Here is a 22,098-nt window from a genome sequence, read left to right on the forward strand (position 1 = left end):
ATTTCTCTTTCATCTCGTATGATATAAAAAAAATTTAACTTTCAACATGTAGGTAAAGTTTCATAAAACAGTTCTAAAACCATTCAATGTTGTAACATCTATAAAATAGACCAATGCGTTTATACAACTTATTAGAAAATTAATAACTGAACTAAGACCGAGCTAAGTATAAGAAATAAATAATCTTTTGCTATTCCCAATGTTTCATTCCAATTTAAATTTTAAATTAAAAAGATTTCAGCAAATTAAATAATATAAATGTATAGATTTTAAATGGTGAAATAATAAATTTAAAAAAACGGTTCAGCATCAAAAAGATCAACTCAAAAATTTAATAATATTTTGATTTTATAATTATTAAACCAATGATTTAGCTAGATAATTTTTGATTATTATTAAGTATTGTATACTTTTAATTATATTATATATTGATTTTAGTTTATTTATTAAAAATTAAAAATTGTAAATTCTATGTAAACATATAATCAAAATTTGTAAATTATGACATTGTAAAAATACTCGGTGTATTGACACAATAAAATTAATAAATAAAAAAAAAAATTATTTATATCAATCAAATACTTAATCAATATTAGTTTCTAAACTATGAATAACATAAAAGAAGTTCTGAAATCTTAAATACACTATGACCGTTCACTATCTAAATACTTTGAAGAAATCGCTGAATTTTAAAATTTTCCTAAAAATTCTTGTTCATATATTATCTGCATTCTTCTGTTAATCGGTTGTATAGTTATTAAAAATTTAAAACAAACCATAAGTATTGGCTGATTTATTGTAAAATATGCTCTAAAGGTGCACGGAAAACTTTTACAAGAAATAAATAGTTATTAGTTATCTATTATTTTGAATTTAAAAAAAAAAAAACGCTATCAAATAGATTTTATTAACAAAAAAAAAGTTAGACAATATTAATATCATCCCTCGAAACAATATATAGCTACTGACTTCATGATATTATAACTGTTAGGTAAACAGGTATTTTCCCGTTTATTGAACTTCTGATAAAGTTGGATTTTGGGTTATATCTAGTACCCTTGGGGTGGCATTTATGAGGGCTATTTCGTGGTGCCACCTAGTTTAGACGTGCAAGCCTATGCGATTTAATTGCCGTTAACTTTGAGCATTGGGGATTCTCGAGGACGGCAGCCATTTCATTTATAGCCATGTTTTCAGGAGCTTGTTTTCTACGGTCCGTAAAAAATAAAAATAAAATAAAAAAACCGGGGTGATAATCTTCGCTAAATCGTATTGCACAAAAGAAAAAAAACTGTTATTTTTCTCCACTGTGTATATACACGACGGAGTTGTATAAAAACCAAATCCAGTTTTTCGTACACATTGGACTTTCATTTTCCACCCCTAACAATCCATCCCTTCGTTATCATCCTCGGCAGCTTTGTTTTTCATTACGGACCAGCCGACCGACTTTAAGCGGATTTATTACCCGAAGCCAAGAATGGTGAGACACGGGCAGCGGTGGCGAAGAAGGGAGAAAAAAGGAAACAAGAAGTTTCGGATATCCGACTACGAGCACCCGTAATCTTATTAGCAGCTATATTTCGTAATCCAAAGAGAAAGAAACGACTATATGTATATAATAATCAGTATAAATATATGTATTATATGAATCGTGTACTCATATACAATACACACGAGAAAAGTTAATCATTCTAAAACGATCATTGATAATCTTAAATTGTAATTTACCGTAACCGTTTTAAATAACAACTTTATCGTAATTGTATTTATATGATATAAAAAAACATATTACATAGGTAATATAATGTATACATTGCCTTATTATAAAATCAAAGATAATATTGTTTTATACTCATTCGTTCATTGTACCATAAACATCACTTGGTACATAATGTTATTGATCTTTCTTGATTACAGTATATCAATTAAATAATTGGTTTTGACATTTTGGATAGTCTAACCAATTTGGATCTATAACACTATAGCTACACTTAATTATAAATATGTATAGTACAAACATATATTATTGTATTTAAATTTTAAATGCTTAATGACGTATATAAACTTAATTGCCTTGACTAAATTCAATATCTACAGAACTATAAAATTCATGAAGCACGAATAAAATATGACTTGACCTTATCTACTTTATATTAAAAGCTAAAAAAATCAATGTTATATAATATTAAATTTTTTAAAGGTCTGAATTATAATTAATATAATTCAAACCTTTAGTTGTGTACTTTTTTTAATACCTGTTGTATAGTGTTCAATAATAGTATAATAATACTAATAATTTCAGGAAAAATCGAATTTATCGCAGGGAGTTGAATACGTCAACTTATTGTGCCGTATAATACACTTGAATACTTAAAAAGAGACTGAATAATGATATTTATATAATAACACGCTGAGCACAAGTGTTTAATTTATAAAAATATTGTTCGATAATTCAAATAAGTGACAAACCCGACAAACCCAACAAACAATGATGTAAACATGAGAATAATGGAAACAAAGAATACAGATTTACTGAGCACGTCATTTACATGATGAAAAACAATTTGATATGCATTGAAAAAGAATCCATCGAACAAGACTTGTATAGGTTTATAGAAAATAATTTACGCGTAAAATGATTGAAAAGGGAGTTTTTTCCAGCCGTAAATTACATAGGCCGTTGAAAAAAATGCGCGTAACATAAATGTCAATTTTATATATTTGAACAGTACGTAAAATTAAAAAAAAAAACAACAACACTAATGAGTCATCAATATAACAATGAGTTTCTGGAATTGAACTGTTATTTAAATTAAAACTATTGATCAATGTTATCTTTGAAATAAATATTTTATTCACAGATCGGAAATAAACGTTTCAATATTTGTTTTATTCATTATAATATACGACCGGAGTTTTTCTTTTATTACAGAAAATGACCACTAACTGATATTATTCTAAATGTTAATGACGAAAACTTACTGAATGAATCTTATGGACCGAATTAGGCTTTTGACTTAGTATGAAAGCAGTTAAAAGTTTTCAAACCAGCAGCTGTATACAATTCGACTTCGCGATATTCCTCAAATACAATGGTTTTCGAGGGGATAGGTAATAATAAAGCAGCAGTTTAATTTTAAACTTTCTTTTTGTTCGATCCTATTTTTATTTGGTCTTATACAAGAAGTTTTCGAAAAAAATTTGTGCTACCAAATTACTTACAGACAACTTTGAAAAGAATAACTGTGCTCTTTGAATAATAAACTATAATAGTTGTTTCTATAAAAAAAAAAATAAAAATGTATTTACAGTGACTTACCGTGCATTCTGTGGTCCCACTGACTTGACTTCATATGAAGAGCTAGCTGTGATCCTATGATCTGGAATTTTGCTGAACTCCATACCAAGCTGTGAACGACATTCTTCTAAACAACAACCATGAAATAATATGAATTAATTAATGATACAAAAAAAAAAATAAAAATTCTTGTGTTTTACGTAGACTCTATAACACATCGATATATAACTGTCTTATCAACTAGACGGTATAAGAGTAAAGATTAAAGTTGACTTATAACTCTGACAAAATAAAGACAAATTATATACCCTGCTTTCCGCACACACATGATATTATATATACTCTAAACTTATACTCGATGAATGATCAATGGATAACCGTCCCTATCGTTACGACTATATTTTAACTTTTTGTAGTACATATGTATAAAGATTGTTTTTCTTCTCTACTACAATAAAAAAAAAGTTTATATTTAGTCACATCAGATATCATTATTGTTAATTACATTACTAACATAAACTAATGGTTTGAGGTACCCACTATTGTAATTCATGTTATTTTATATAATTGTCTGTTGTTTTTATTTTTTATAAATATACGAGAAATCGTTTTTAAATTATAAGCAACTATATTACGGTTCTATAAGTAGAAAACATAAAAAGAAAAAAAATACAATATTTTTAGTTTATTTTAAAATGGTGAAAGTATTTTTGGAGACAAGTTTAAAATAATATTTTTGCTCTCTAAGCTCAGAAACTTTTTATATTCGAATGTTATTACCACTTCAAAAGCATTGAAAATGGTCTTTCGTTTTCATTTTTTTTTCTTTTGGTGAACCTACACGCTACACGTAAAATTTTTTTTATTGCTCTACGATCACATTAAGGGGCCTAATATTCAAAATTATAAACTGTATAATGTGTTATTAAAATAGTGCATATTCTACGTTTAATTATTTCATAATCAGTTATGAAAACATTTTTATTTTACTTAAGTGTAAATTTAAGTATGCATTGTATAACATTATAATAAACATCTATTAGAATATAAAATATTACTTTAACTCGGTACAATAAATTGACCAGGTTTGAAGTGACAGTAACAATTATTTATAGTTAAAAAAAAAATTTCAAATTGCGGACGATACCTATAATCAGTGTCGAGGATTAAAAATAAAAAAATAAAGAAAAGTTAAACGTAATTTCTTTTGATTTATTGTTTATAAAACCATGGTAGTATGTGACTTTTGAAACGGATGTAATTCTTCCCTCGGGTAACACATATACGAATAATGTTAGGCGAACCTCGCGTGTGTTTCGACTCAGTCCCTTCAAGTCCAATTTCTGGGAAACGTTTTGAAAAGAACCATTAAGACCGTTGACCTTTTAATCGTACCCCTTGAAACAAAAAGCTATTCCAAAACGTCGGTTGGGACAAACAAAGGGGTTGGGGTTCTTATCTTCCCGAACAGTCACACGTAAATGCAGAAAACTTTCCATAGGAACAAACACTGATAGTACCGATTTTAACGGTTCTACATACGCCACCGGTGAACTTAATATTCACCCGACGGCGGAATAATGTAATGCTACGCCACCCCCCCTCGGATAAATATTTCCACGTTGTGTATATTGATATGATTTCAAAGTTATGGGAAGAAAAAAAACATCGGCCAAAAAAGCTATGGATCTGTATTCACCGAACGTTTCCTTCCTTACTTCCTACCTAACTGACTCTATTTCAACTACTTTTCTTTTTTTTTTTGTCACTTTTCTCACTACAACCGGGATGCGGTTAGTTAGGCGATTATAACCAAATGTGCCAAAATGGCGAAAACCTCATTGCGGAATTTCATCGCACTTCATGCGTGTTTGAAGTTCAAAAGGATACATAATTTAAATTTGTTTTATTTTTCATTTGTTTTGGAAATCCTTGGAGAGAAATTGAGTTATGACAACTATACACATTCTTTGAACAGCCCTATTATACAGATACGGTTTCGAAATATAAAGATAAAAATGGATTTAATAACTATAAGTACCAAATAAATACATTTGCGTTTGAAGAAGTACTTCAAATAAGGTTTCTCTATAATATTAATGGCTATACAATTTGATAAAGCAATACTCAAAAATATAATATATAAAAGTTGTTTGAGCATATCAATAATATCGAAAATAGTATCAATAAGTAGTAAGTTTATAATATTCAGTCAGATTATATACTAGTAAATACGTATATTGTAAATATTTCTTATATTTATTTAAACAACATTTTCAGGATAAATAAAATAAAATTACCATGACTGGAAAGACGTATCAAGCAACATTTATTGTGCTTTCCTTGAACTAAATTATTTATTTGACTCAATTTCTATAACGTTTGCTCCTATAAATTCTAAAACGAATAATATAATGCCGTGCTTTATTCGAACATTAAATGATTAATCTTTGCAAAACACATTAATATACTAGGACGTTAAAAAACGAATATATTAATTATTTGTTTAAATAATAAATCGCATTTGAGCCTAATTCAATATAACACATGTGTTACGGCAAATTCTTGGCATGCCATTAAATATATCATACATAAATCTATTTATAAATCCAGAAATATGAGAGAAAATTTTATGAAGGAAAATTATTATATTAATTCTCGGAAAAATTGGTATTAGAATCGTCAAAACGAACAACCATTTTACTCTTAATTAATACATTTTAGTAATACGACGTAAGTTATCCATCAAAATAAGTGACAAGGAAGTATAACATTTAGTCATTTCTCTGGGGCATCAGCTGTTATAAGAGATAACATTCCACAATAGACGTCACTTTTGTGAGATTTCCTTATTTATATGTTTGATATATTTTGATATTCAAATTCATACGAGTTAATCATTTACATGTATTGGTGCACGTCAACAATTTGATCGGATTATATACACAACATAATATAGGTTCTTTATTAAATAAAATTAAATATTATGATAAGAATAATATATATTATATATATTATATATATTGATAATACTTGTAGAGAAATTAGTTTATTGGATTTATAATTTCTATATAAACGTATGCATCAAGCTATTAGGATTATAAAATATTAACGTTTAGTTACCTGACCCACTTACTTTATTATTATACTCTCCTACGATCTAATAAACATAATAGTGTTATTCGTTTATTGTATGCTAAAATTTTTATGATGAAAAGAACAACGTATAAAATTTAACACATCATTTTTTACTAAAGTAAAAATATATTCTTAATGTAAAATATTAAAAAATCGATGGCATTATATAATCTATACTTGTTGGTGCAAATTGCACGTATTATGGGATTTAAGAATAATAGTCATATTTTAAAAATTTTGAAATATAATTAAATAACATCTGTTAAGTGGCCATTATTTAGTGGGGACCATGGTAAAATCTTCCCAGAAAAACTGTAAGAGATGAGTTGACTGTTCTAAATTTATCAAAAGAATTAGATTTTAAATGACAAACTCCTTCGTTGCCAAATTAATCCTAACGAATAGTACCTAAGTTAAAGTTGTTTAATGATAAATGAAAAAATTGAACTTTCATTCTCAGAACTGATAAGGTACCCATAATAATTTTAACTTAGAATTTCTTTGGATAGATTTACCAGTTGTGAGCGAGTGGTGATGCCAACTAAATTTCAATAGCTCTCCGGTGGTTGCTGAGGTACGGTCAACTTACCAATTCAGGGAACGAACATACAATTACTTATAACTAATTAACTATAACTTACAATTAGCTTGTATAACTTTATGTAACGATAATTGCCTAATTCCTATGTTGATAGGAGGTGCTTACTATATTCACATACGAGTATTATACGCACATACACTCATGGTAAAATGAAATGAGATAATTTTCGATATGATGTTGCATAGAATATATTTTTTTAATGTTTAATGTTTTGAAAAATCGTTCCCACGACACATCATATTTAGCTAAGACAACAACGAAGATACTTTTATGATACACCGTTAATGAAAACATTTACTTTAGATTCTATAGTGATGCGGTGCATAAATTATTAATTCCTGCTGTTGTAGTAAATAAATTATTATCCTTGCAGTAAGACGAGGAGTGGTTAAAATTAATTTAATTTCGTTCGCATAGACAAATAGACATAGGTATCGCGCGTATATATATATATATATTATAGGTATGTACAGAGCGAGGCGGTGGTTTAGCGGCTTGCGCCCCTTTTGTACGTTAACCCAATTTTCGAAATCAAGTAACTCTGCACGAGATGGGTAAGGTACTTAAGACCCGCCAACCATTGAATTCCGTCGGTACACTGCAGGGTCCGTCCCCGGGAGCGCCAAAAGCATAACTTGTTTCGCAAACACTCGTATCAACACGTATATCTATGATGTATACATGCACATATACATGCGAGTTTAGAGTATATGTATATACCCCGCATCGTCCAGAGCATATACCTACGCTTGTTACAGCTGCTGCAGCAGAGTGTGGCAAGATGTGGAGTTTATTCAATAGACGTCATAGACCCGCGAGCGTCCCACTGGGTCGACCAGAAGTCTTACACGGGACTGCAAAGCACAGGAGAATAAAACTCGAGAATGCAAAACTTGACTACGTCGGTGGTGTGCATGTTTCGCTCACGAATTCGACGGGAAAATTTTAATGAATATGTATGAGCGCGAGCTGACCACGTCATCATGTTCCCCCGGGAGACTTGGGTGTGTGTTTGTGTATATAAGGAGGTATAACGCGTAAGTCCCCTGTAGTCACATAAAAACTTTACACAATCAACAAAAGTAATCTCGACCTCTGGTCGAACCACATACATATACAATGTCATATAATATGTACACCGGTGGAAATCGGCAGGGCGAGGGTTTAACCGACAACACAAACGTCTTCCGCAAGGACTCCTTGAAAATAATTTTAATATTTTTCTCTCTAACCTAACCTAAACCTATATAGAAAAATTACTTGTAAAATATCCACTGTGAAAGTGTTAAATATTTTGTTCTAAATATTTAATCTATTATTTTTCGTGAACTGCAGCACAAACCATATGATTTTGTTTTAACCTTACGAAATACATATGAAACAATCAAAATAAAACTTACTATAAAATATTTTTTAAATTGCATTATGCGTTATATGTATTATTTAAGATAATAATATAATAACTATAAAACAAATGACTATTAAAAAAATAAATACACATTTTATATAGTTTGGTCGTATTACAGTTCTATCTCTCATAAATTTTCTGGGTAAGAAAATATTATATTTTTCAAATTTTTTCTATAAAAATCTATTTTATAAATATTATCAATGCAAATTATTTCATTATAGAATAGAAGTTCAAATGTATAAGAATGTTATCGTTTCAATTACATAAGGCAAAATTATATTGGCAAATAAATAAATAATATTGTTTTTCGAGCTAAATATTAAATGCCTATGATGGATTCATACCCCAATTTTCCCTACATATTTTTTATGTTTCACAAATTTCAAACACTGATTACAAATGATTGACAAATTCTATGTTTGGAACTATTAAGTTGTTATTACTAATATATAGGTAGTTTAATATTTACATTTTGTATAAGAACAATCGATTGCAAAATAATTAATAAACAATTCAAAAAACGTGATAAATAATACGTATTATTATCATTATTAATTTTATTATTATATTAAAATAAATATGAAAACAAAAAAATTAAAAAAATTAATAAAATATAATTATATTATATTACATAGAATTACGCTTAGGGTAAGTGTTTAATGTTTAAAGTTTTTGATTGTATTGATTTTATTTTTTATCAATTATACTAGTATTTATTAGTAAACCGTTGAATACCAACACTATTGGCATAATATAACTTCGGCGACTATTTTGTTTGAAAAATCGTAAGGTTATGTTTGTAAAAATGAATGGAAATACATACATTTTTTTTTGTACAGATGAAATAATAAATACTTTATCAAAATACTAACAAGTACCTACTACAGTTAATATTACTATGAATTTGAACGATTCTGAATTATTTATTTAATATTTTGTTATACTTTCAAAACTGCCTGTACCAGTCAAAAAGTTTTAAAATGCAGTAAGTTGCACTTACGTGACTGAGTGATGTAAAATCTGTTTCAATACGTAATTTTAACATACACACGTGACACGTGTATAAAAACATACCCATGCGCAATGGGAAATTAATTAAATTAACACCATAATATAGGACGTAGCACTGATTACAGAGTGAAAATTTAATCAGTGAATATATTATAGTGAATAAAAATCAAAGAGAAGAATATTCCTCTCATTTAGCACAAAAAATCGTTTTGTCAATACTATATAGGCAAAGAAAAAAGTTCAGCGCTAATAAATTGCAATTAGTATAATCGATAAAGGGCCTAATGATATTATGTGTAGTTAACTTTTTATTTGAAGCCGTGAACCTCAACTTTAGTATCCAATTGTCATAAAACTATACTATGCAATTAAATTAAATTTCAATATATATATATATAGGACCACAATTGATAGAATATTATAATACTCAAGTTCATTATATATCTTAGGGAGCGATTGTGTTTCTACCAATTTGAAATTCTACTTAATCTAAAATATATCATTCTGGGGTTAATGACAAGTTAAGCAGGCTTTCATTTGTTTGAATTAAAATCAATTTAAATAAAAACAATATAAATTTCATTGTAGTAAGTAAAAAATGGACATAAATATTTAACGATAATTATTATTGGTAAAATAATAAACTAAGTACCTATGCATTGCAGGTTCTTATTGAAATAAATGCTAACAAATCAAACCAATACTTCCAAGACAGAATCATCTAAAATTTGAGATAAAAATAGATTGATTAAACATTTTATTTTACGCATAAAACTCAGGAACACTATAAGATAACGATTAAACACGAATAATAGGGCAAATGAAAGAAAAAAAAAATAATAAGAATTTCAAAAACACGGGACCTCAGCATTTTATTTATTTAATTTTTGATGTGATGTTGTTTTATATTATTCTTGAATTTAATGTATATAGTTCTTGTACTTTTGTAAACACGACTTTCCATTCTGCTGTTGGGTTACTCCTTATAGTCCTTGGAATAACTATTGTTGTTTGAAAGTGCTTTCGGGCCCAGAAGGGCAAGAGAAATTAATTTCTTCCTACCCGCCGGGTGGGCCGCACTTACCGCCACGGTCAGCGCTGTGGTACAGCGGTAAAGAGTTTTTGGGGGTTGAATTTTCAATTTTTCCACTCCACACGACCCCTTTGTGCCTCCACGGGCGTGGGTTGGCTCTCGATATTTTTTAATACCCTATTAAACTTCGGTGCGGTTACACGGGTGAAACAATATTTGTTTAATATATTGCCTCGGAGGTCGTTACACGTTTAATAAGATCCAGAAACGGTGAAGAGACCCGTTTGACAGAAACCTTTTTCTATAAATCAAATTTAACTGAGCCGCCGTACCTCGAGCGACTTTTTGCAAGGCCTTCAGAGTAGTGTTTCTCTCAACGATAATTTTTTCGCGCTCGCACACAGCGGCTAACATAATCTTATAGGTACGCGCGGGGACGAAGAGTAAATATATTATACGGCTCGTCGAGCAGAATAATGACGTGTACGACAATCATAATACAGCTCAGTATAGTCGATATGTACCATAGACGTGCGCGTGCAAAATAATAATAATAATAACAGTATGGGTATAACGATAGCAATGAGATATACGTAATATTGAAACGTTCGAGAAGACATGCACACAGCAGGTACGAGTTAACCTACATTGCAGACAAGAGTTTCGGTGAGCAATTCGAACGTTGTTTGATTTTCGTTAAACCTGTTATTATCATAATATTTTAACTCGATCCTCCAGTAAACGAAAACTCTGTACAATGCCGTTATTTGTTTTCACCCGTCCCACCGGGAGCAAAGTCGTGGCAATAATGATAACTGAATAAATACCAGGATTTTCAGCGTTAAGTGAAAATTAAAATTAAAAGTTTGAGAAACACTGTTCTATATCACCAGCGTATTGTATAACAAGAGCACTCGAGGAAAGCGAAAAAAAACATATAATTACCACGCTCCCCCTGGTCACGAAATTCATTTTCACGAAGCTCAAAAGGTCGTTAATAATAATGAATATACTTATATATAGGTACATAATACATCATTATAAAATATATGTGTGTGTGTGTACACATTTTTCTCTTAATGATAGAGGACACCTTTTGATGTAAAGTTCATGTTCATTATGGTCCCATACTCGGATAACAAGAGCCTATTTAAATTGCGGGAAACATATATCCGTAGTTGTCGGCAGCTAACAGACCTCTAATACAAAAGGCTAAAATTTCATAACATTACACGGAACAATGGAAATTAATAATGTTAACATTTTGATGGAACGGCACGTATCATGCCTATACGTGTTGCCCACAGTGAATAATCGAAACAATGACGAAACAATGTGGACGAGGACGCTCGCGCCTTATCATCAAATTTTGCAAATGCTAAAACAAGTTCCCACTTCAAAGCCGATTTCACGAACACGACAGATTCGTCCGAGAACGACGTATAATGTCGTAACGTCAATAACGGTTATACGCAAAGTGAATCTTCATCGATACCTATGATATACACGCAAATACTATATAATAATATATTTTTGCGCCGAAAGTGAGAGAGAGAGTTAGTAGGAGGACTTAGTCTCCCTAAATGTATGCCATCTCTTCCCCTCAAAAATAAAAAAATACGGGCTATCAAAGCCCAATAATAATATTCTCTTCTTTATGCTATAACATGGGTATTATGATACAGGTACGACGATCCCACGAGTTTCGGCGATATCGACCGATAAGCGTAGGTAATAAGAGTAAGTTGTGTTCTAACATCGTTTTCAGTTATTCATATCGCACGTGAGCGCGACGGAAGTGTGGCGGTATTATATATAGACAGTGGCGTCGAGATTTATGTCCTGGCCAAATCCCTCGGAGCATCCGGTTAGTGCATTTATCCGTTATAGCAGTTGTCACGAGAATGATGCTGAGTATTATAGTGTAGGTACATTTTTCTCTTCCACATACATACACGATACCATTATTTTTCGTGGAGGGTTTAAATCGCGCATCAGGTCCTATAATTTGTAAAATTTCGAACTGTACACTTAATTTTACTGCTTTAAACGGAAATTTTATTCTCACTATACTGTCTTAGAAAAAGCATTGTGTTACATACATACATATGTATATATAGTATATACATATATATATATATATATATATATTAATTTAAAAATTTAATTAAATAAAAAACAAAAAAATTCAAGAAATACTCATATTTCATAGTTGCTGTTATATTATTTGATTTTTGTTTGGTAGATCTGAGTGCACGATTGTACATATTTTGTGGTGCACATAAAAATAGGGACTGGTGCGCACTATACTATTATACGCATTCGGTAGGATTTTCCTGATCAATTGCGGAAACTGCAGTCATCGTCATCGTGTTCGCAGGCCGAGTACGCGCCGCCGCCGCCTAAACCAAAAGAGATTAATGTTTTATTTAATCAGCTGATCGACAACGTATGCGTATGAGTTTCCGGATGACGGAATGGAATACTATGCTTTCCGATAACGGTGACATGTCGATGGTGGCGGGGAGAGGAAGGCGGCGCGTACACGGATAAACTGTCACCACGACGGTATAATTATCGGCGTTAATTAAAGAGGAAACTTTTCACTGGAACGCCAGAAGAGCAAGAGACCTTTAATTAAAGCACTACGAAGACAGACTGCGTAGGGAAGTTAGTAATCGATAGACAGGGGACAGAAGAATGAAAACTCGGCGCGAGCGCATGATCCTAGGTCTGATCTAAATTACTTTTTCAGATACAACGAGGGTGGAAAAAAAGTTCACGATCGGTCTACCGGGAATTACATCAAAGTAAATACCGGGAAAATGTTGATGAATCTAATATTTATACGAGTACCTACTACCTATTCCAATTGTGAAAATAAGTTTTTTAATTCTTAATGTTTTAATTAAAAACAAAAGTAATTTTTTTTCGCCCATCTGCTGAAAAATATTTATATTGTGTCATTTTAATGAGATATCCAAAAATTTTATAATTTTACCTTTAACAATAACGAAAATATTATAACAGATCATTAAAAAGTGTATTGTTATTATATACGTTATATATATTTTATAGGTGTGTGTGTGTGTGTGTGTGTATACGTATCATAATTGATTAAACAAACCACTGTATTTAGTAATTAGTTACTTATTATTTTAATTATCAATCCATCCAGAGAAATTTTGAATTAAACTAATTTGAATGCAAAAACTAAAAAAGTACATTTCATATTTATAGTGGATTATAAAAATTATTTCAAGTGTACCTCTCACTGTCAACAATTCGATTATTTAAACATAATTTTAGTATTCTAGAAGCATATTTTGGTCAGTAGAATATATTATACGTTTTCAGAATACAAAATATTTTTTTAAAACATTTTCTCCCTACAATGTTTAAAAAATATTACGGTAAACGCTTTAAATATTTCCTCATGACTAATTTTGAGCTTTATCGTTATTTCTTTTTTTTATTTTTACTCATATACTTAGGTACAATAAAAAAAAAAAAAAATATTTGTTTTGCAAATTGCCGCCACAAATGATTCAGTTCAATTTTTTTCGATGAAAACGTCGTAAAATTGTTAAGAAAAAAGTTAATCTGATGGACTGTATCGTAAAAGTAGCGTAAAAAAATATGAATGGTGACGGCGAGGGAGAGAAGCTATTTTGGGCCAGAGAATAACAACCAGAGCAAAAAACAAGACTAATAATAATCATAAAATATTCTGGGTTGTTTTAAGTGAATTTCCCGGTATTTTTCATTTGGACCCCCGTGTAATTTCCCTCGGGTCTCCCTTCACTTCACTGCCATCAACTCGTGCCCCACCACTTTCATAACCTGTCAAACTGAATTCACCGGTCATAAAACTTGTACACTGACGCTTTAGAAAGAAGAATTTTTTTTATATTATTAAATATGAATGCTCAGAGAAACGATGGTTCGGATGTGAAGTGTATTTAATATTTAAAAAGGGACCGGCGGTTACTTTTGGATTTTTCTTTTTTTTTTCATATTCCTCTCCCTACGGACTATATGGATAAAATATATACTCTCCAATACCGTTATAATGAATTTCTGTACTATTGTCTTGTAAAATTGCTTTTATGAAAATGAAAAATAAGAGATATTTCCGTCCGGAATTCTATATAAGCTAAATGGAATTAATAATATAAATTCGATATTTTCTGGACGTCAGATGAACAGGTCATGTATTGTAAAGTTTAAGAAACTGTCATTGACTATCATACTATCATAGTAGTAAACAATAAAATATAAAATAATAAAATATTTTTTAATATAATATATAGAGAGTAAGTACTATTTTATTGCTCGTATTTTCTTGTCAAAATAACTATCGACCGATGTAAGAAATAATTTTATTTTGTTGAATTATAAATGAATAAAAATTTTATGATATTGTTGAAATCGATTTTTCAATTAGTGTATACAGTTAAACAATGAAATAATACAATTTATATTTAAACTATATTTTTAATTTTATTTACATAAAACTTAAAATACTTTTAAATTGTTGCCATTTTGTTTTAAATTTATTGAAATGAATTTATTTTTATTTACAAAATTTAGCTTCGGCGACATAGGCCATTGTGATATAAGGGTTATTATTTACATAAACATATTTATTAAGTGTTTATATAATTAAATTATATAAACATAACTATTTCCGTATTGTCGGTATAATTTGATAAAACTGAATAATATGAAATACTTTGCGAAAACATATAAATTTATTTTAAACAATATGATATGAATAATATTATTTTAAATAATATTTACTTCTTGTATTTAGAGCATTATTTATTTTAACTACGCTTATTAAAAATACAGTATCTGAAATAACTCCTCAGAACAGTCACAACTCTAATAATAAACTACATGCGATGGTGTATTAATTTAAGCAAACAACTTTATTTTAATCAATAAACATATTATAATATACAATCTGAATGACATGAAAGTCGATAAGATAAGCTACTATAGAAATAATCTTCGATTATCAGAACATTATGTCTTTGTTGTTGTTCCTTAAGATTATCCCGAGTTATTATGTATTGTCTGATTTTGGAGACTTAAGGATAGTGAATAGACTCTAATTTCAACATACTTGCGGCCATGTCAGGTCAAAAGAAAACTTTACGGTTGTAGTGAAAGTTTCTGTGTTGGCTCTGAGAGGATGTAGATATTGTTACTTTGACCGTTAAGAAAGTACCAGTTTATTTCACGCTCAAAGAGCTTCCGTTTCAGCGCAACACAACGCCGTATAAGAACCGTGGTAATCGTATTTCCTAACCTACCCACCGCTGGGAAGATAACGGTGTCCCTGAGAATTGAGACTATAAGTTTCTATCAATCGAGTTAAAAAACAAAATAAGAACTCGCGGACATAATAATGGAAAATGTACTACAATACTTTGCCATTCGTCACAAAATATTTCAACAAACATTTCTTTTTTCAATTGAATAATCAATCTTGATATTTGTCTTTTTTGTTCATTGCAGTATCTTCACCTGGTGAGATTCAGTGATTGACTACCAAAGTTCGCACAGAGACACGTTTGAACTTTGACCGATCGATAAACTTTCGTGCGGTCGTGCCTGTTGTTTCAGCGACCCCTCGTGTGGACGCGTCTCTAGGGCCCAGCTGTGTCTTTTCTTGGGGTGAAATAAAAAATGAAGGGTAAATCCGAAAAGAAACGGAAATAAAGAACTGGGGTATTGAAAAATAACGAATAAAATAAAAATAGTAGGAAAAACAGTTTTCCGCGCGACTGATCTCCGATCAAAAAGATACCGTTAACTAAACTAAACGGTTTCTTTTTCTTAAAAAAAAAAGAGTTGTGCTATTACAGCTTGAATGAATAAAAGTCCTTACCGGTTATAACAAAATAGGTAAAATGATTTTCCGATAAAACGAACAATCGAGTTTGTAGTCATTTTTGTGATAGTAGAAAAACGTAATGGCCCCAAAACACGTTGGCCCATTTGGGATTAAACTTTAAATTCTTTACCTCATTTTTATATCCTATTTAAATTTTTTCAATGGCAATAATCTATAATTTATCGATTCGATCCCATTATCAATTTCAACACACTCCTGATATGTTTTCTTTTTCGTTTTGATCTATAACTCTGTAAAGTACATTCAATTCCTGAACAAGTTTCGTAAATGATAATTATTAAATTAGATAAACTTTTATTGTGAATGATAACTATATATTTTTTTTTAATATAACGGGAGCAAAAGGTTTTCTATTTTATTTATTAGAATGTCTTTTATATGGGGTTGTTGAATGAAATGAAGACAATATATTAAACTCTCGGTAAAACCAGAAAGCTATTGGTTAAGCAATAATGTTTTATTTCAGAAACCTCTTTTTAAGGTAGTAAAAGTGCTCTAAAAGCTTCATATAGCATGTCTATTGATTTGAAATAAGTCGTAGATTCCAATTTGGGTTTGTTAGTATTGTAAAATTCCAATATCGTAAAAAAATAAATCATCAAATAAACAGTTTTTATTGTCACTTAATTTTTTTAGTTTCTACTAAAAAAAGAAAACAATATTAGAATTTATTTAAAATCATGTTATGCTAATGTAATCTTATTTTTAATCATATAAATATAAATTAAATTCATGACTATTTAAACTAGGTTTTAATCAATTTGTTATTTTTAAATTTTATTATATTTATCTAATTTAAAAATGTATAAATGGTCATTAATTTACAAGAGATAATACTTGAATGTTCAAAATAAAATATATATACATTTCTATTTATACCATATAGTCAGTTCTTTGAATACATTTTAAATTGTATTAAACATAAATCAAAAATGTTGTAATTATGGTTTTCAAATAAAAAAAAATACAATTTAATGATTTAATCTAGTTTAATACATCGTCTTATAAATGATTTACCACTTTTGTAACAATTAATTATTGATTTGTAACACAGTTAAAATTTCTATTATTATATCATATAATAATAGTATATTTATATTTAATAAATATTATGCTTTCAGAAAATAATAGTGTTTAGATTTGATGGATGATAGGAAATAGATACTTATAAATATTATACAGAATGACTATTTTACAATGAACAATAAATCAATATAACGAAAATTCATGTATACGTCATAATATTATAATAACTAGTAATATAATATTATATAATAAGTAGGTACCTACTTATAAATATTATTATTGTCACTAAAATTCCGTTTGGCTTACTAAATTAAATACAAAGCAAAACCATTAAAATATTTTCTCGATTTTGAATATTATTCTTATAACTATCTTATCGCGATTTTCCTTACTTAAATTTCAAATAAATGTGATTTTGTCGTGTATTTTAGACGGAGAATATTTCTAACCCTTATTAGGATAATAATGTTAAAATGTACGGAAAAAAACAGAATTATTAGGTTAGCCAAAGTAATAAAATATAAATGAGGTACTTGAACTCAATTGAAGACTGAAATCGACATTCAACGCAAATATTTTATGCTCCAAAGGATATTTTAATGAACACAATATATTACATTATTATAAGTAGGTACTATGGAAATTTTGTGCAGTTTTATGGTGGTGTATGTTTTATCAACGTTTGATATTAAAATATAATTATAATGGAATATGATTTATGTACTTATATAATATTATTAATCTATATTATCTTTAAGAAAAAACCATTTTTTTTTTTTTTAAATTATGATTCATAATATTGTGACGCATGATAAAAAGCCGTAGCAACGCACTCCTGTACTCAGTTTGCCTATACAAACAGCCGTGTCAATATAATTTGAGAATCGTTACTTCCGGCTTTATACCTCCTGCCCGAGATGTATTTTCATAATCTCTATGAGCCGTTCGAACATTAGCATAATGAAAGGTATGATGGGCGGTGCGAAATTAAATCCTGTTATTTATAATATAATGTCTTTGTAACGGACATCCTCCTGACACAAATGACGTTGCTCGTCTCTCCCGCCGAGTGTTTCCGGCCTTAAAAACAATTTATACGTATATATATTTAACCACCGAACGTTAAAACGTTAAAAGCTACTTTTAATTACCAAGATCCTTTCTTCTCCATTAAGGATGAAATATAATATTAATTAAGGAAAATGTTAATGATAAATATTAAGAAAGCACTTTTTTTCCATTTTGTTTTTTTTTTAACAACTGTTAGATTTGTTTGTTGCTTATATATACTCTATTATAATGTTATGTAGAATGTACATATTTCAAGTTTTTTTTTTTTCTAAAATACTTTTTAGATTTAATATATCATTGTACGGAAACTCGAAATTCAACAACAATAGTATGAAAAATGAAAATCCTAACCATAGATTAAAAATAAACAAATAAGAATAATATATATTATAATAAACTTATTATTTCAAAATACAAACAGAATTTTGAAGATTTCATATCGAATTGGTACGCTACTGTGTATGCTTTTTATCAAATTATTTATAAGAACAAACGTGAAACGACTTACTTGTATGTGCTGGTCGTACTATGGTAACTGTGAGAAAAAAGCACAGCCAATAATAGACCGACTTGCTGGACAGTGCAAATGGAATCATGGCGAGGTGTTTGTCCATTACCTGAGTACCATTTCACGTCGCTTCTGATATAGTTTTAATTGCCACGTATTTTTATATCCAATGAACCAATAAAACAGGACGGTTTTCAAACATATCTATAAAACAAACAAAAACCATATATCACTAAATATGAAAAAACATTGGTAAGCATAATATTTCAATTACCTATACATATAATTATTATTACACTGATTCGTTTAACTATAAATTTACTGAAGGAAAATGATACTATAATTTAGGTATATTATGATAAGTAGTATGATTTAAATAGGAATATAAAAATATTTTTTTGTCATACATATGTAAATTATATATATTATTTAAATATTTATACATCGATGTTAAACAAAATGAGCATATAAATTCGCTTAGGTCTTCTATGGACTGGGAACGGATGTAATTATCACCCGTTTGTTCGTTTGATTTAAATTAAGTTTGTTTTTCCGATCGAGTTTACAATTCCATACAATACCTGTTGAATACTCAATTCTGGGAGTATTCCTACAAATATATGGTTTTTCATTTAAACACATACTTGATAAAGACGTTCAGTAATTTTCGTTAATGAACACGAGTGTTTAGTTATAAACGAAAACTTATTGAGAATCAACTCAGTTTTAATTGCGTGAAATATAACTTTAAGACCTTTGTTATTAAAACTGTAAACTTCCTCTCTATCATTCGCACGCATACCATGATCGTAAAGCATTTGAAAGTTTTACCGCTGTATGAAAATGCACGTGCGACAAAATATTTCAAGTCTAACAGTATTGTTGTGTTGCAATAAAATACATTTTTGAAAGACTTTATAGCCATTATAATTTCTATATTGTCGTCATATTTTATCAAATATTTAAACATAATTGCATACATATAAGTACAGTATAATTGTTGACGCATAAGACGTATATTATAATATGATTGTTTATTATGTCAATTTAGAACAACACAATGTAGGTGTTTAAAAATTTAATTTAATTAAATATTCGTAAATCTTATTTATATCAGAAGATCAATATTGTATACATAAATATAAATTACATATTTAGTATCTAAAATGTATTTTTAACAGTATATTTATGGTGGATAAATATTGTAAAAACCAAACGCTGTATAATGATTATACTTCATATTATTGTCTACTGATGAAATAAATTATAAATTATTGTAAAATAATAATGTACACATCGACTAATTTCAAAGACACGGCATAGATATGTACCGCTTAAATAAAGCATATAAACCGATAAGATTGGTGAAATTCACACAATACAAACAACAAACTGAAATTAATATCAAGTGCAATCAGATCTAGTTTCCGTCCCGAACAATAAATCATTTAAATGAAAATTGTGTTTTTACGAGGTTAACACTCCACGAGAGATAGAGTTCGGGGGAAGTATATTCAAAATCACATAAGTCTAAATATGGTTGACATTCCAGTAAAACTATACTTCAACAATGTCTTCCATACCGTGGGAAACTTTCGCAATTAATCAGCCACACACATACACACACGACAGACTGCTTTGAAATAATTTCAATTCGCGTACATACGCGCCGCAATTTCAGTTTGATTTTTAACGTTATGAATCCGATAAAGCAGAACCATTAATATTTTTCGGTCAGTTTCCGGCTATTTTGAGTTCGCCTCTTTTGGGTGTAATATGCTGAAATATAAACTCTAGAGAAATTAGCGCCGTGTGGGGCATAAAAAGGACGCATATAGTTCCCGAATCATAATAAAAACAATTGTTCCTCTCGTTGGCTCCGACGTCCCAAACGCACTTTACTTTCATTTCCCCAGGCTTTTTCCTGGGATAATATTATGAGCAAAACAACCGTACACGTATACCCTCTTTTATTATACAACCCTCTATATTATAATCATAATTCCTTAATAAACGGCAGTCAATTATTGTATTTTATTTATTTATTTATATTTTATTATTTTATTTGTTCATTTATATTATTATTATTTTATATTGATACGAAATTTCACTGTCCTATGATCGATATAGGTGGTGTATATCAATAACAAAAAGCAATTTATCATACTATTATGTCACACGGATAATGAATAATAATAAGAGAAAAAACAAATATTATTATGCCAGAGTCCGCTGTCCTAAAAGTTTTTAACAAATAAAACGCTCGTCAATTTTCTGTACCTACCTACCCGAAGTTGATCCAAAATATGATATCTAGTCAAATGAATTAATGATAGCTGGTAAAATATCCAAACCAATATAGCATAAGCTCTAAAGCCATTTTTGATAGTCATAGTAATTTATAAAATACATACCAAAATTCAATAGTTATACAAACGTTTTTAATAATTAATCATTTATTTTTGTATTACCAGATTACTTACTATATTATTAGTGAATAAAAAATTCTTACATCGTAACCAGGGCTAAGAATTTAATATTAATACATAAATTCATATTAAATTTAAAATATGTGAAATACAAATTATATTCAACGCATAGCCATCATAAATACAATATGTTATTTTATACATTTAGTTGTTACTTCATAAAAAAAAATGTATTTAAATTATATTTAATATTTTTTATTACATATAATTGATAAAAAAAAAAATGATAAATTTTATTCCTACGATATAATGTTTGAATATTTATGATATTTTAAAATAGAATGTTTATCTTGCACAAATTATTTTAAAGCGTTGTTTTATTTCATATAAATCGCATCTATTTATTTATTTTTAATTTACATTTGTTCATACAATATGTTAACATTTTATACATACTGACATATTTGATTATTATCTTTCATACCATTTACATATCTTTTGTTAACTTTTTTATTTTGTATAATTTCATATATTTTAAAATTGTTTGAACAAATTTGACGATTTTTTTAGTGTAGGCATTATATTTCATGGATTTTCAAAAAATTAATTGTATTTAGAACTAAGTACGATGCGTTGAATATTA

General features: G+C 28.9%; 1 protein-coding gene across 4 annotated transcripts in view; it reads right to left on the bottom strand.

The window, feature by feature from the left end:
* Window positions 1–22,098, bottom strand: part of LOC107165518 (discoidin domain-containing receptor 2-like) — a 255,393-nt gene that overhangs the window by 114,149 nt on the left and 119,146 nt on the right. For all 4 annotated transcript variants that reach the window (XM_089219518.1, XM_089219519.1, XM_089219516.1 and 1 more), the window contains 2 exons: window positions 19,027–19,230; window positions 3,323–3,428 (listed from right to left, as the gene is read on the bottom strand). In XM_089219518.1, coding sequence (XP_089075644.1) covers window positions 3,323–3,428; window positions 19,027–19,132 — 212 coding nt within the window. In that variant the 5' untranslated portion in view covers window positions 19,133–19,230. The remainder of the gene's footprint in view (window positions 1–3,322; window positions 3,429–19,026; window positions 19,231–22,098) is intronic.

Source organism: Diuraphis noxia, unplaced genomic scaffold, assembly GCF_037042655.1.
Source record: "Diuraphis noxia isolate RWA-SAM2 unplaced genomic scaffold, SU_Dnox_SAM2 contig0002, whole genome shotgun sequence".
In the NCBI taxonomy this organism is placed as follows: domain Eukaryota; kingdom Metazoa; phylum Arthropoda; class Insecta; order Hemiptera; family Aphididae; genus Diuraphis; species Diuraphis noxia.